Source organism: Lycorma delicatula, chromosome 9, assembly GCF_047948215.1.
Source record: "Lycorma delicatula isolate Av1 chromosome 9, ASM4794821v1, whole genome shotgun sequence".
Taxonomy (NCBI): Eukaryota; Metazoa; Arthropoda; class Insecta; order Hemiptera; family Fulgoridae; genus Lycorma; species Lycorma delicatula.
In genome coordinates, this window is record NC_134463.1 from 105,681,892 (window position 1) to 105,699,244 (window position 17,353).

General features: G+C 26.8%; 1 protein-coding gene across 4 annotated transcripts in view; it reads right to left on the reverse strand.

The window, feature by feature from the left end:
- Positions 1-2,250: 2,250 nt before the first annotated feature.
- The window catches only part of LOC142329769 (synaptic vesicle glycoprotein 2B-like), a 218,742-nt gene continuing 203,639 nt past the window's right edge, over positions 2,251-17,353 (reverse strand). For all 4 annotated transcript variants that reach the window (XM_075374546.1, XM_075374544.1, XM_075374545.1 and 1 more), the window contains 5 exons: positions 15,300-15,453; positions 13,745-13,859; positions 10,368-10,524; positions 6,448-6,575; positions 2,251-2,878 (listed from right to left, as the gene is read on the reverse strand). In XM_075374546.1, coding sequence (XP_075230661.1) covers positions 2,844-2,878; positions 6,448-6,575; positions 10,368-10,524; positions 13,745-13,859; positions 15,300-15,453 — 589 coding nt within the window. In that variant the 3' untranslated portion in view covers positions 2,251-2,843. The remainder of the gene's footprint in view (positions 2,879-6,447; positions 6,576-10,367; positions 10,525-13,744; positions 13,860-15,299; positions 15,454-17,353) is intronic.

The following is a 17,353-nucleotide window of genomic DNA, read 5'->3' on the forward strand; positions in this document are numbered from 1 at the left end:
TAATATTAAATTTGATTGAAACAAAGTTATTACAAAATAAGGTTAAAAGATAAATGTCATATACAATAATATTAAAATAATATTAATAAAGTATAGCTAATGAATAAAGTTGAATGAACTGGATTGGTTGTAAATATGATACGACATTGCTAACTGTTGTGTGCAGGTCAACGAACAATAGAAAGATTGCCTGAAATATGTGCGCGCGTGTTTTGTACAGCGTAACAAAGGAAGAACTTGTCCAAACTGGAATCGAGGGTTCGTTTTTTTATACCTGACTAACTTTATAGATACAATTTTTAACTGTATTATAAAACATTGAAATATTTAACTATTGAAATATTCACGACCATTTGAATGTTTCACTAATGTTAATTTTTAATTGTACTTTTAACATACACCCTTAATTTTTGAAACACTTTTTATAAATAAATTATAAATACCGTGTTGTTGAATTGGTTTGACCTTATCGAAACCTATGGATGAATGCTGCAGAGCAGCTAAGTCCATGTCGTTAATACATCGACTTGACGATGAAATGTTGGTTAACAGATGCAGTAGTCGATTCGGTAGGTACAGTGACTTGACCATCTGGTTCTTGAATGTGAAGACGATTGACTAAAAAAGGTACATTGAATCCAGCGTTAACTATCTGATGATGGAGCTTTCTGTCACCATGAAACGTGTGATAGATTTTAGAGCGAGGTTGGACTGTATGTTGTCTTCATTCATCACCATAGGTGATGAATGAAGACAACACCTTATAGCTCGTCTAATAATGATTTAATGAATTATTGTCTTGTATATAACTTCACATATGAAAATAAAAATATAAAATTAAATAAAACATTAAAGCTAACGTACTTCAGCCAAACAAAGAATGGAATCATTTATTCATCATTATTCATTTTAAATAAATGAATAATATTTAAAGTGTAAAAATGTATTTAAAGTGGCCACTAGTATCTCCACACCCGCACGAATGAAATACGGTATGCGCATGTGCTTTAGTTAGAATCATTGAATTAAATAAACAACAAATATTGTATTTAAATAAAATGATAAATACTTTAAATTAAGTTGTGTATGTATGTCTGTGTAAGCTGTGCATCAGAAAAAAGCAGCGTCTTGGTAAAGTCCTGCAACTGTGTTGTCAGCTTTGCTTTATGTTTAACAAGTAGTTATTTCACTAGTCTACGATTATTGCACTTATTTAATGTGATGTACTTGGTGTAAATGAAATTATAGGCTAACTATTGCTGTTTAGCAAAAACTCTGAAATTACTGTGTTAATCAGTTTAAGGAATAAAAGATATTAACATTACTATTTTATTTTATACACTTTTGTAGTCTTTTTTTATAACCTGTTTCTTTTATTTTTCTGCATGTAGATTAATAATAAAAATTCTGATAATCCTCAAAACCATTTATAAGCAGGATATGGATTTACAATGGATAAAATAGATATTTCAATGAACATTATCTAAAATATAAATATAGAATTTAAAAACATAACTTATGTTTTTATAACCTAAGATTTGTTTTGATGAATATACTGAATACAGAGTGAATCGCAAGTTAGATTTAAAATTAATCCTATATCAATAATTCCTTATTTACAGCTAAGGAAAAGGAATTTTTATAAAGAATAATATAATATATTGTAAAATCAGATGTGAAATGATTCATTAGTTGCAGTTGCATTCCTGTAAATAATGCCTATGAAAATACAAATGCTTAAAGTACACAAAATACTTGAAAAATATACCGCTGACATATTTATAAAGTTAAGAGCTTTAACAGCTCAGTATTATATTCTGATGAAAAAGGAATTTGAATTTATAATTTTTCTCATTTTGTATAATTTATTATTAGTTTATTCATGAATGTTGGACAAAATTATCTATACATAAATGCTAAATATTATCACTTCCAATAGAAATTGCAGTTGAAGGTTTAATGTAAAGGTAACAAATTTTTCAAAAGCTATGTGGAAAACAACATAATTTACATAGTTATAATCAATATACCTAATCCTAATGCAGTATTTGGTGAAAAATGGAACTAATTTTTTTTTTTAATTTTTCATAAAAATATATGATTTATATGAGTTCATAGTTAAATATCTGATGTATTTGAGTTTTAAGTACCCAAAACCATAATCAGAAATAGACATGGCTCAGAGGGTCAAGGAACTAATTTTACACAAAATTTCAAAATTGCAATTTAATAAATAAATAAAACTAACAATGAAATGAGTAAAATGTATTTATAATTCATCTTTTTAAAAAAAGGTAATAACAACAAAAATTAATATATTTACAATAATGACATGATAGTAATAAAGATATTTTTTAATTCTTCAAAGTATTTCATAAATTGCAATGATTTTATGAACAAAATGTAGAAATATGAATTTGTAATAATTATAACAATAAAATAAAATTATAGAATTAACAGATTTTAAAAGTGTAATTTTAATATATTTTTTTTTAGATGATAACATAAATTGATTCAAACTTACATTTATAACAAAAATTAAAAGTAATATGTAATTAATTATAACAGTATATTTAATACTAACATATATTAAATTATCTTCACGGAATAAATAATATAAATATATTTCATATAAAAATAAACATAGAATGAGTTATCATTGACAGTCTAATAAAACTATACATTTTTATTAAAATAACTTGATTAAATATTTGTGAGTAAAATATAAAAACAATTTCTTTTTTGTTTTTATATTATATACTATAAAACTGTAAGTTCACAATCACGCATATATACACGTATACTTTTATAGTTTAAACTTAAAAAAGCAGCACTAAACAAATTCAACGAAGAAGAATACACAAAGAAATGCAGCATCCTAAAAAAAAAAAAATTGTTAAAATTAAATATAACATTTGGAATAAATTATTGATAATACTAAGCAATTACTTGATCACCTTAATTTTTTTTAATACTTTAATATATCTAGTACATTTGGTTATGATCAGCAAAAACACAAGATCTAAATGTCAGAAATAAGGTTTGAACAGTGGATATCCTGTGCTAGATTGAAGTCCATGCCATATTATCAGAACTCTAGTCCATTACCAATCAGTTTTATGAGTTATGGTGACTTTTTTCAGATGCTAATCTGTTCTGTGGAGAGAGGTTGAAAGTTATGAAGGAATTAAGGTTAAGGTTAGAGTTTTATGGAGAAAGGAATAAACCATAACCTAGTCATCAGAGTCGAACTGCGGTCAGCCACTGAAGATGACTGATGGTGCTCTTCATCAGGTGAATTATCTGTTATACACATGACTAATAGAATGGAATATGTAGTGCAGTTTCTCTCTGTATCGACTATGTTTTTGTTTATACATAAACTCGGCCAAGTGTCATACGAGATAGTGTTATTAAGTATTGCCATACCTTGGTAATTTATCCCTAACTGCTCTCTAATAAAAGTCTAACCTTAACACGTAACTCTAATCTTAACCCTAACTTCTCTCCACTGAACAGATTAGCATCTGAACATGTCTCAATAACTAACAAAACTAACAGCTACTTGGCTAAAGTACTGATAACGCGGCACGGACTGGCTGCTAGGTCCAAACCTGCTTTCTGACATTTACATCTTGTGTTTTCCTGATCCTAAGGATCAGAAAATTATGTTTTATGGATTATTTTTCTGTTTATTACAATTACAGTTTAAAGTTTCAATTTATTTGAGTTTCAAAATATTCTCAATGTTTTGAGTAAAGTATTTAGGAATTTTGGCATATAATGTGTTACCTTATTATTCATGTTTCCAAGTAGTTCAGTTTCAAGATCCCATTGGTTTATTACAAAATCGCAGAAAAAAGATTAGTATTTAAGCATATTTAAATACATTTTGAATGTATATAAGAGCAATTTATCAGTAATTTCATTTGTTTAATTTTCCGATCATTGGTTTCAATACTGCAGCTGTTAAAAAAAAAATCTGATATTTTGGCTTTCATTAACAGTAGGTAATGTTTTTTGCCTGCATGTTTTAATAATACTGTTACAATATGTTCATAATTTCCTAACTTCATTTAACAACGGGATGATAAAAAGGATTGTAAAAAATACAGCAATTCCTAAAAACAAGTTTGAATTTCAGCATTTTTTAGTGTAGAATAGTCATTTTATGTTATCATGTAGTACGGTACAGACATTTCTACTGTTTGTTTGAACAAACAAATAAAAATATATTTTAAACTTCAAAATTATATCAGCAAAATTGAGGTTAGGCCCACCCATTCTATAACCTGCCCACCCATGTGACCTATGCTAGAGTTGCCACTGTGTATATGGAGAAAAACTATTTGTAATTATGAATGAAAAAAATGAAAATCAAAGATAGACTGTTATGCTATTGTTGCATACATTGTTTGCTATCGTTCTCTTGTGCTATGTATGAATGTATGATGAAGTTGAAAAGAAATTGATCTCTTTTAGTGCAAGAAAAGGGTAAGATGGAACTAAGCTAATTGAAGATTGGATGAAGTGTACATGGCAAAAAACAAACAAGCACAATTTTGAAGGTGAAGTTTACTGTTTTCAGATGATTTCCAATAATATAAAATAAAAGTAAAGTTTGACTTAAAATTACAGCCATCATGCTTGAAGAAATTACATCTATTAAAAAACTGCTAAATATTTATGTTAAACGGCCCTTTAAATTTTATTTAAAGAATTGCATGACTGGATGATAACACACAAATATTATTTAACTCAATTAGATGAAACTAAAAACTCAATTTCAATTAGTTTGTATTTGGTGAAAATAGTAAGCGATAAAATACCCAAACAATTAATTATTTATGTTTTATCAAGTGTGTTATAAGAAACATTTTGGATGGCATTTAGAACAATCAATAGAAAATTCAAATTTTTATGATAAAGATACTATTAAATTCCACAGACAGTGATAATTAATACATAAAAAATTTGAAAACAAAAAGCCAGAAGATTTTTAATCAGTAACTAACTTAATTAATCAGTTAACGCTTATAAACACATTTAGCATATGTATTTTGTACATGTGTATTGTTTTTGTCAATAAATGAACTCTTTACACCCAAAGAAAGGCAGACAAGTGAAAAAACATACAAACAACCAAATAAATAAACAAACATACAGCTTCAAAAGTGACACTGACCAGTATTCTTCATGTCATGGAAAATAATCACATTTAAGTATGTTGACAGCATTATGTACTATTATTATTATTAATAAGTTTACCACTGCCTTAAAAAACAGTGTTGCTGCAAAAAATCTGATCTGTGAAAACTGAATACTTCATAAAAACTTCATTTTGACATCTTAATTACTTAGCCCAGAGCTTCTTTCCTATTAAACACATGATTCCTTATGCTTTCCAAGCATTATATTTTCTAGATACAACTATTCGTGATTTTTGGTAATTTTCCATGCAGAAAATTCTACTTTAAGAGCCATTTTTGATTTGAGACCAAAGAGGTCCCTTAAAAACATGTTGATATAGCTGATGCAATTCTAAAACAAGATTTCAAAAAATCTTTTAAACAATGGACTAAAGAATTGAATTACAAGGTTCTTATTTTAAAAGTCATCACTGACTGTTGGGCTACATCTTTTTGTTTTTAACACCATAAGATTAGGCACTTTTGAGTCAGATTCTATATATACTTTGGAGAGTCAGGGTCCAGTTTTCTGGATGTCAGAATTAGTTGATGTTCCTGTTTACTACATGTTTAGAGTGACTTTATAAAATGTCAAGAACTGGATTTATGCACATGTGTGGAAAATAAGATCCTAAATGCATGTTTTATCTTTGTTAATACACCACACATTATTTCCACTCAGTTGTGTCAACATCTATACTTAAACAATCAGTTTTTGATAATAATAATCAATACTTTTTTGGAATAATTATTTTAGAAAAACATAATTATTTTGCTTATGGAATTCTGTATATGAATATTTTGAGTCAAAATAAATCTGCACTTTATATAGTGTATAGATTATCATTATCTACATTATTTTCACATCACTTCAGCAAATTAAAGAATTTTCTTATGGTTTGTTAAATTTATAAAAAGATTTTGGATTGTTTAAATTAAAAAAGATAATTTCAAAAAATTAATTGTACAAATTAACAAAAAACGGATCACCAGTTTTTGTAAACAACTTTTAAGAGAATGGGTGGCATACATCTGGCAAAGAAAGTAATTTAGTGAATAAATGTTGTCTGAGCCTGATTCCCAGTTCAGAATTAAGTTTTAAGTTTTTTTATTATCTCAGTTAATAATAATCATTTGAACATGTAATGGTGGATTAAATTTTGAAGAGCTTTGAAAATTTATTTGAGCCTTAAAATAAGTACATAAATAATTAAAAAAAATACATATATATATATAAATAATATATGTGTGTATTTACCTAAAACAATTGATCCAATGCCAGTGAAAGGTACCCAACAATTCATATTCATAAATAAAGGCATTGTCAAACTTCCTAATAATACACCAAATCGACCAAACATCATTGTCAGACTTACTGCCATAGCCCTGTAAAAAAAAGTAAATATGTGATTAATATATTCTACCAGCAGAACTAGCATTGCTTAGCTATTGCTAAGTATATATATAAATTAAATGAACACAACTGAAAGTTTGATAAAATATTAATAAAATGAACATTATGGAACTTCACAAAATTTAACCTTTCACTTTATAAGTTAGAATGTAAATAAATCTAATTGTCAAAACAACAATACCTATAGGATTTAATTCAAACTACTCACTAAACACAGTAGTCTATTCAAAATATCCCTAACTTTCTTTCTACTGGTCAGATCAAGGATTTCAGTAGCTTTAAACCTTCTCCATTTTCCAACATGGATCATTTTCCAAAAACCCACATGTAAATCGGTCCAATAGTTTTTTAGTCTACAGCGGACATACATACGAACATTGCCTTTTATATATATAGAAGAAAGTCTGTTTGTATATTTGTTTGTTTCGTAAAATTCTTGACATTGACGCCACCTAGCAGGTATAGGTTTTTACAAACATTTTTCTTTCCATGTAAGTAATACATATTCTAAATATCAGCCAAATTGGTCCATAAATACAATTTTTCTTAATATCTCAACTCTACCACCACCTAGGAGGTCAATTTTTCCAAATATCTTAACCCCAACACCATGTAGTGGTCCATTTTTTGCAGAGGTACTTCTTTCCATGTAAGTAACATATATTCTAAATATGAGCCAAATCGGACCATAAATACAATTTTTCAAAATATCTTGACCCCAGTGTCACATAACAGGTCCATTTTTTGGAAAAAATATTTCTTTTCATGTAGCTAATATATATTCTTATTATGAGCCAAATCAGACCATAAATACAATTTTTTGAAATATCTAGATCCCAGCACCACCTAGCGGGTCCAAAATAATTCAGAAACCTTCACGGACATGTGCTCAACAACTCACTAAAGTTTCATTGCAATCAGATGTATGGTATAGGAATGCATACGGGACAAACAAATAAATATTCATTTCTATATATATATAGATACTAGCAGACCCGGCAATGCTTTGCTATTGCTAGCTTTGAGTATATATATATATATATATATATATGTATGTATTAAATGAACACAATTGAAAATTTGATAAAACATTAAAAAAATGAACATTACGGAGCATCACAAAATTTAACCTTTCACTTTATTTCTTTTTCCCCTTTGTCCCTATTTCCCTTTTCTGATTTTTCCCTTTTTCCCTTTATTTCCCTTTTTCCTTCTTCACTTTTCCCCTATTTCCCTTTTCTGATTTTTCCCTTTTTCCGGCATGTAAATCAGTCCAGCAGTTTTTAGTTTATAGCGGACATACATACGAACATTACCTTTTATATATATAAAAGAAGAAAGTCTGTTTGTATGTTTGTTTGTTTCGTAAATATTTTGACAACAGCGTCACCTAGCGGTTATAGTTTTTTACAAAAATTTGTCTTTTCACATAACTAATGTATATTCTGAATATGAGCCAAATCGGACCATAAATATAATTTTTTTTAAAATAAAATTGAAAATAAAAAATGTTAACTTTACATATAATTGCTAAAAGTAAATAACATTATCAGTACAATAATGTGTTTTTATTGAGTCCACTATCATTTCAGGTGAAATTACAAAATATAAATTAACAATCAATAATATAAAATAGTATAACATTTCTCTTTATCAGAAAAATAGATTACTCTTTCAGCAATTTTCTATCGAGAGATGCGTTCACCCATCATGGACATTGTGTGTTAGCATCCACTAACATCTTTTTCCTTTATTTGATGTGATCTCTCTCCCTTATTTCATTTTCACTTTCCAAGTGATCAAATTTTTCTTCACTTTTCAGATTAATGGCATGATGTTCAGTTAATTTTTATTCATTGTAAAAATTAAAAAAATTCTTTAATTTTTATATTGTTATCCATTATTAAGAAACAGTTTGTTAAATACTAAACAGTTTTTAAAACTGTTTAGTATTTTACAGTTATCAAAGTCAAAATTTAAATAATCATTAAAACACATCAGAAAAATTACTTTGAGACAATTTAAACAATACTACTTTATATTTGTGTGTGTGCGCGTGCACACGTGTATGTGACATAACTTGGTAAGTCAATTTCTTTGTTTTTTGTAGTTTGTTATTATTATTTCTGCTTGCTTTCAAGCTTTATTTTAAGGTTAATGTAATTTAAAATTAAGGGGCAATTTCTTACAATTATACGTACTCGTAATTTTTAATTCTGTTTTTTTACATGTGGATTTTCATTTGCATACATTTGGTTTCTTTTTAATACATATTTCAAAGAATACTACTTTGTACAGTACCAGCACTATATTGTTGGTACATCATTGTCTGTTGGGAATGGACTGGCAAATTTATAAAAAAATGAAAATACTGTAGAATTATGGATTCTACAGCATTTTCATACATAATGAAAATAAAAATATAATGTTATATGACATTATTATTATTATTATTAATTATAGTTATTTTCTTTATTTCTACTTCTAAACAAAGATTATTTTTTTATTATTTTAGCATACAGTGGCTGAAAACCTTGAATGAACCAAGTGATAAATCTCTTCAACTACAGGCTTCGTTCGTATTCATTTAGAATCTGGTCAGCTAAAATTTATTTTATTACATCAATTAAATGTTTGGAGTGTCGCTTTATATGGAAGTGAAACTTGGACAATCGGAGTATCTGAGAAGAAAATATTAGAAGCTTTTGAAATGTGGTGCTATAGGAGAATGTTAAAAATCAGATGGGTGGATAAAGTGACAAATGAAGAGGTATTGCGGCAAATAGATGAAGAAAGAAGCATTTGGAAAAATATAGTTAAAAGAAGAGACAGAGGCCACATACTAAGGCATCCTGGAATAGTCGCTTTAATATTGGAAGGACAGGTAGAAGGGAAAAATTGTGTAGGCAGGCCACGTTTGGAATATGTAAAACAAATTGTTGGGGATGTAGGATGTAGAGGGTATACTGAAATGAAACGACTAGCACTAGATAGGGAATCTTGGAGAGCTGCATCAAACCAGTCAAATGACTGAAGACAAAAAAAAAATCAATTTAATTTATCACTTCAGTCAAAATTATGTAATACACCTTACACATTTTACTTTTAGGGTCAAATAAATTAAAGCCAAATTCTAATCCTTGGAGAGTTTCCTTTCGCAAGACTTATTAAAACTATTTTTTCTTTCAGTTTTTTTTTTATAAAAAAATTTCTTTAATGTTAAGGGTAATTTTGGGATGCCCCTATTTTGAAATATTAAAATTAATTATAATTTTACAATTTTTTTTTTAAATTTTAAAATGGTTTAATTAATTTAATTAATAGTAAACATTGTTTAAATGATTGTATTAGTTAAAAATATTATTTAATAAATATTAAAATATTAATTTAATTAATTTAAACATTTTATTTAATAATATAATAAATTTAATACATCTAAGTTAAATAATTTTCTTAAAATTAATAATTGTAAGTGATAATGTTTAGTAATTTTTTGAAACATTATTTTCATAAAATAAGATGAAAGTGAATATCATTCTTCATTTCTTCCCAGGAATTGTCTATCTATACCTGATATCTCTCACCTTTGGATTCACATTCCAGTACACTATAATTAATCTTATGAAACAATATTTTATATTCACTGGTCAAATAAAGTAAAATAGAAAGAAGTATAATCATTTACAAAATCAACAGTGAAAACTTTAATAAAAATATCATAAACAAAAATTAATCCATAATGCTAAACAGATACAGTCATTTACCTAAGATCAGTAGGAAAAAGTTCCACAGTTACTCCTAGAATTCCAACAGTACTGGCTTGCATTGAAGCAATAAAAACTGATGATATTAAAAGAGTATACTTTGTATCAACCCAAACGTAAGCGTAAGCTGCAGCTGATCCTATTAAATAAGTAACAACTGTAACAAAAATTAGAGATTAGAAAAACAGAAAACAATAAAAAAAAATTGTTTTGAGGTAACCCTTAATATTATATATTTACAATTAATATCATCTTGTTAGAATTATCAGTGCTTATTTATTATTATTAATGATTTTAAGCATATAAAATTAACTTAATTAAAATATCAATACATACAAAAAAGATTTGCAGCTTCTTTAAAAAGAGTTTTCCAGAAGTGGGTTAAGGTTTTCAAGATGTGGTGTTATGTTTCTGTGATTATGTATTGTTAAGGATTTAATCAACAGAATTTCTACATGTCAAGAATAAAATAAAAAATCTTGATTACCTAATTTTTACTTTGTTATGTATTAAATATGTTTCTAATTAAATTCTATGACCTTCACAAGAAACTACCCAGATTCTGTTTTTGTATAGAATCAAACTTATGTGCCAGAACAAGGAACTATTACTATATTAATTTTTATCATCACAATTTTTTATAAAGATAAACTTTAATTAACTTATAAGATAAAGGAACTTATAAGTAATGTATCCAGGATGTCTGTAATTTTTATACTGTAATAGCTGTGTAACATCTAACATATTAGGCAATGTATGGAAATTAAAGAATATGAAGTAAGGATAACATACCAACAGCTTAGGCCATGTTAAAAAAACCTATAGGAAGGTGGCTGAAATTGCATGATGTTGGGAGTAGTTTCACTGTATATTGTTGGCATTTATTATGAATTTTCCATATTATAAAAAAAAAAAAAAATAGTTTTTTTAAGAAGTGATTTCACTGCATGTTGTAAGCTAACAACAGCAGTCAATGGTACTAATAAAAGATTAAAAGAGCATTTTATATACATTTCATTTTGTCTTCTATTCCTTTTCTAGTTTTTTTTTTTTTTTAGTTTAAGGAGGAATTGTGATTTTTTTTGTTATACCCTTTCTTACACCAAAGAAGGAAAGGATAAAGCAATAGAGCAACATATAATTTAAAGAATGATTAATATTAAATTCCTTTTCATGGATTCATTTGCAATAGTATTCATCAGTTAATGTAATTAATAAAAATGTATTTATATACTGTCATCAAAATAAATTGAAGAAGCTGTGAAAATATTTAGCACCTGCATAGTGCGTAATTTACTTTCAACAACCAACATATTTTGGTTGTCGAATGTAGAGCCTTTCATTTGCTAGGCATTGATAATTTTGCATTTCATAATTTACTATGATGTAATGATTATACCATATATTACTCTGTGCAATATTTGTTTTTACATATTCTGTTGTTTAGTATTATTAATCTTTAATATATCTTATATCATTTGCTAAATAAATAAGAAGTTGAAAATATGAAACACATGAAATAAATATAGTTGAATTAATAATGCATAAAAAATTGAATACAATTTTAATCTTCATTAGTTCTTTAAAATGAGCTACTAAGTGACATTATTTATCATAGAAAATATTTGAGATGTGAGCAAATGATTGCAAATGAGTACTCATTAAAAAAAAAAATTCATTAATAACACTATAATCCATAGATTATAATACACCAATAATAAATATATTAAAACTATTTTAATTTGATAATAATGAAACATCAAAATAGTAGTACTTTTTTCAGGCTGCCATTTTGAAAATAATCTCATGTAGACACTACATGACTTCCTTGTACGCCTATTAAATTATATAAAATTTTACTTCAATAAAAACTTCTGATATTTTTTATATTTTTTTATTGTTATTAATGAGTTATTAATAAATCAACATATTTAAATTAAAAAAAGGGAGATGAAGTCAGATTCGAACTAACGTGCCTTCCATGTAAGATCCAAATATTTCATTAATTAAAATTTTATTTGGTAACAACTCTGGAATCAATGAAAATAAGGTATACTTATGATATATCATTGAAAAGCTGTCAATGAGGGCTTATTACTGCAGTTAAAAAAAGTCCAAACTCCAAATTTTTCGGATTTTGTGCTTTTTTTGGACACTTTTGGTCCAAATAATTGCAATCAAAAGGAGAGGTGTACAACTAGATGTTCCAATAGTCCTAAATCCAAAATTTCAACATCCTACGGCTAATCGTTTTTGAGTTATGCGAGAGACATACACATATGTACAGATATCACGCCAAAACTAATCAAAATGGATTCAGAGATGGTCAAAATGGATATTTCCATTGAAATCTGAAATTTTTTGTGATCACAATATTTCCTTTACTTCAAAGAAGGAAGTAAAAAGGATAAAAAACATTTACCAGAAAATCTTTTAGAAAAAATTTTGGAATAGGATATTACTCAACCCATATTTTCATTTGAAAATTCTGAGAAATTCCTGCACCCCTTTTTAACAACTACCATATTTTGTATAAGGTGGAAAATCATTTCAATATATTCTATAGATCTAATTTATTGTAAAGGTAATTTATTTATACCTTCATAGTTAAACTCTGCAACAATCCTTTCAGCTACACACAGTAGATGGGTGGTATGAATCACTTTATATATTTATAACTTATGATATAATAAATAGAGTAAGTGCCCAATTATCTGCACTTGACTTAACTAGAGTTAGTTTTAAAATTAGATTTAAGAATATTGTTAATAAAAATGCCTGTTTGGATCACTCTGTAGAACAATAAGGGTGAAAATGTGATCATTATTTCCTATTGATTCAAATGCCAGTTATATCTCACGAAATCATCATTCACTGTACTTTTCAACACAGTATTCATACTACCATTAATTTTTAACACATTATGTTATAATACAAATTATGCCAGTTATATCTCATGAAATCATCATTCACTGTACTTATCAACACAGTATTCATACTACTATTAATTTTTAACACATGTTATAATACGTGTTATAATAATATGTTATAATACATGTTTATAGTAATTTCTACGAAAAAATATGAAATGTTTACAAAAATGCTTTTTTTTTAAATTTGTACATCGTAATTACTGCACGTTCTTATAATTTTTGCCTTTTACATAAAATTATTCCACCTTTTTTATGGGTTAAGAAGGGAATTTTATAATAAAATTGTCTTTTGATTTTTACCTCTTACAGGATCTAACAAAACAAGATATAATTGAATAATAATCATAAATCTATTTATATCCATACTTTTTTCTTTTTGAACAAAAATTTATTATTAAAATAACAATAAAAAACTAAACAGAAACAATACAATTTATTACATACTTAAAAGCTTTTTCTTGCCAATTTTTCTAACTAAATAACTTGCAAGAACAAATGTAACACTCGTTAAAACTGAAACCCACACCATATTTGTGTATATTGTACTATCAACTCGCATCTGTAAAAATAATAAAATAATAATAGAAAACATTTTAATAATAAGCTTATATAAATTGTAAGAGGTTTACATAAATTTTATACACAATGTTATGCAGTGTTGCTGCAAGACCATTGTTGAAATATGATGAACTATTTTGTTAGTTGTTTTAGAAGTCCTGGTTTAATCCAGTCATTAGTTGGGCTTTATGTATGATCCCCAGACATCATACAAAGTTCTTTAATATTATCACAGATAATTTAACCAAATTTTCATCAACTAAAGCCTTCTCAGTAGCAGTTGCAAAGATGGAGCCGCCAGTATAACACAATAAATCAATTCCCATGTAACTGTCCAGTAAAGAAAGGAAAAAAGTAAGAAGTGAAGAAGTAGATAACTTGCCTCACAGTAGAAGGACATAAACATAGTTCCCTATTTTTTTTTCTGGTGTGGTTAAATAATGATTGGTCTTGATACTACAAAGATCGAATCCCTAACTGTAACTGAATTTATATGCTGTCATACAGCAGTAGCATTTCAACAACCATTATCATCAACGTCACATTAGAATAAGTACAGGTAATTTTCTACTAATAATACGCTACTTTTTTGATTTTTCCCCTTTGTATTTTTTATACCCATGGTTTATTTATTGGTCTGATTTATTGTTTATTTATAGGGTGACTTTACAACCTAGTATTGTTATTTCTGTTTGCTACTTGTTCTTTCAAGGGTAGAGCCACTACTCTACCCGTTACATCACTGAGTATCCAACAGGTAGCTCTACTAATGGGTTAACAAAGAAGGATTTACTTTAGAATGCAATTGTTATTCATCAGAGTTAACGAAAATCAGATATCCTTAATCCTCTTTCTTTCTCTTTAAAATAAACTTCCACCAATATCTATAAGACAATTTCATCCCCTCCCCACCAAACTATATTCTGTTTTTCTCTTGCTATCAAAGACCTAGTGGTCTTAACTTTAAAAAAGTTAACAAAAATTTCCTTTTTTATCTGATTCTTCAATGATTATTTAATGGTATCACACATATATAAATGACAGCTTCTAGATATCTTGTATTATTGGTATTATAATTATTTTCCTAAGAAAATTAAAACAAAATAGTTCAATAATCTTATTGCCAATTTTCAATGCACCAGTTGAATATTCTGAAATACTATTTGAAACTGAAACTTAGTTTTAAATTCAAATTAAATATAATATTTCAATAGAAGTTAAACACTCCATACTCTAGCTCACTATCAAATATTAAAATTTGATCCTCTACTTACAAAATTATCTTGAGTTCTATAATTACACAAAACTGAGCATTTTCAAGAATAAATAAACACAAAATACAAAAATACCATAACATTATAGGTCTCATGTGAGGCCTGATTTACATGTTGTACACATTATCCACATCTGAAATTACAAAATAAAAATAAAAATTAATTACCTGATTACAAGATTCTGAGTGCTTTCCAGTATGAACTTCAGTAGTGTTGGCATGTAAATTAATAACATCACAAATATTTGAATCGCCTAAATTTTCAGCTCCTTTATGAATTCTATGAAAAAGCAGAGGCATCCAAAGTCGTAGATTATTCAGTCTAAAATAAAAAAAAAAAAAACTTTTGGAAAAAAATTATGATAACCTTATTCGAATCATATAGTTATTATTATTTTAAAATATTTTATGTATCCACAAAAATGATAAATTTTTATCAAATTAAATATTTTCCCAGTTATGTAAGTTTGATATTTATAAACACATTCTGTTCTTAATTTTTATCATTCAAAATTTTAGTGAAAATTGTAAAATGGCAATAATAACAATACAGATAAAATGAGGGAAATGTACTATATTACTACTACATCAAATATTTTTCGTATTAAGAAAAAATGTTCAATTAAATCAAATGAAGATTAAACTAACTAATCTACTCATGCAAAAGAACTAATCAAATCTTTTCATAGATTTAACATAGTACAGCAACAAAAAAATTATGTTATCGTTTGCGCACTTAACTGGTGACTCTCCCATGCTAACTTTTCCACAATAATAAAATCATCTTGCTTACAGCATATGTTAGTATGAAATTAGTACTGTTTTCAGTTTTTTTGTATTTTTAAACTCTTTTAAAGCTGGTAATTACATTATTATTATTATTAATCATCCCAAATATTAGTACCATCTTAATTTTAATACTACTCTTACTTACAGACATAAAAATAATTGCATAGGTTGAAAAGAACTACATTACACACACTTATGTACAGATAAATGACTGGAAATTCAGATTTGTGACTGGTCAGTTTCATGGTTAATTGGTCAATTAGCATAATATCTGGAATATTCAATAACAGAAAACAGTTTGCTACAATGCATGCTTAAGTTTACCAACAGATACTTCATTCCCAACAAGCAAAACGTGTGATATTAATACCTAATCTAGAGTTAAACAGCTGTCTTCTTCTTAAAATGTGTACAAGGAACTTTGTTCTTTTATTTAAAACAGATTTACAATCATCTAAAGAATAAAAAAATACAAAATGTAAAAAAGTGCAGAATTTTACTGAAAATTGTTTACTTTTTTTCTTTTCATGATTGCTTTATATAATATTAATGCAACTGTTTTAAAATAATATTAAATTGCTGCTTACATCATCTTGCAGAAACCATATAACAAAGGACATCATCATTCCAGTTCTATCAGAAAAGTTAAATAAAAATTTATCAGTTAAAAGAAAAGATGAAACTAACTTTTAAAACCACAAAAAAAAACATGTATGTATGCTACCATAACCAAAATGGTTGAATGCATCCTGTAATGACTTACAAATCATTTAAAAAAATAATATTCTCAAGAATACTGAGCATTTCAAACCAGGCTTATTAGGAAGGTTGAGAAGAGAATTCGTTTCCCTTAACTGAACTGATTATACTATTGGACATCAGCATACTAAACCCATAAAAAAGTAGGTTACATTCATTCTTTAATGTCTTTAATGGCATCTCTCAGTTTATTCACTACAGGGACTGGTTGTATGAGTATATAGTGAATAAAACTACTTTCAGAAAAGATACTCTGAGAGTTAACAACAGAAAATAAATGTTAAAATAAGCTTACTTAAACAAACATATTAAAAATAACTATAAAATTATTTATCAATAATTATATAAAAATAAAGAAATTCTAGAATAAAAGAAAGGAAAGAAAAAAGTTTTAAACTTTTTATGTGATTTATAAAACCAAACAATTTAAAAAAAATAATTTTGTTAATTATCATTCTTTTAACCAATATTATTACTCTTGAAACAATTTTTTAAAATAAAAAAGCCAAAGGTGTAAAAAACTTCAATTTTATCAGATTTAATCAATGCTTTTCTTACATCTTCTCAGAATTAAAAAAAAAAAAAACCTGTAATGTCAGAAGGACTTTGATTATTTACACACATACCAACTCAGCTTACTAAAATTTTTATATAACCTATATATAGATGTTTGG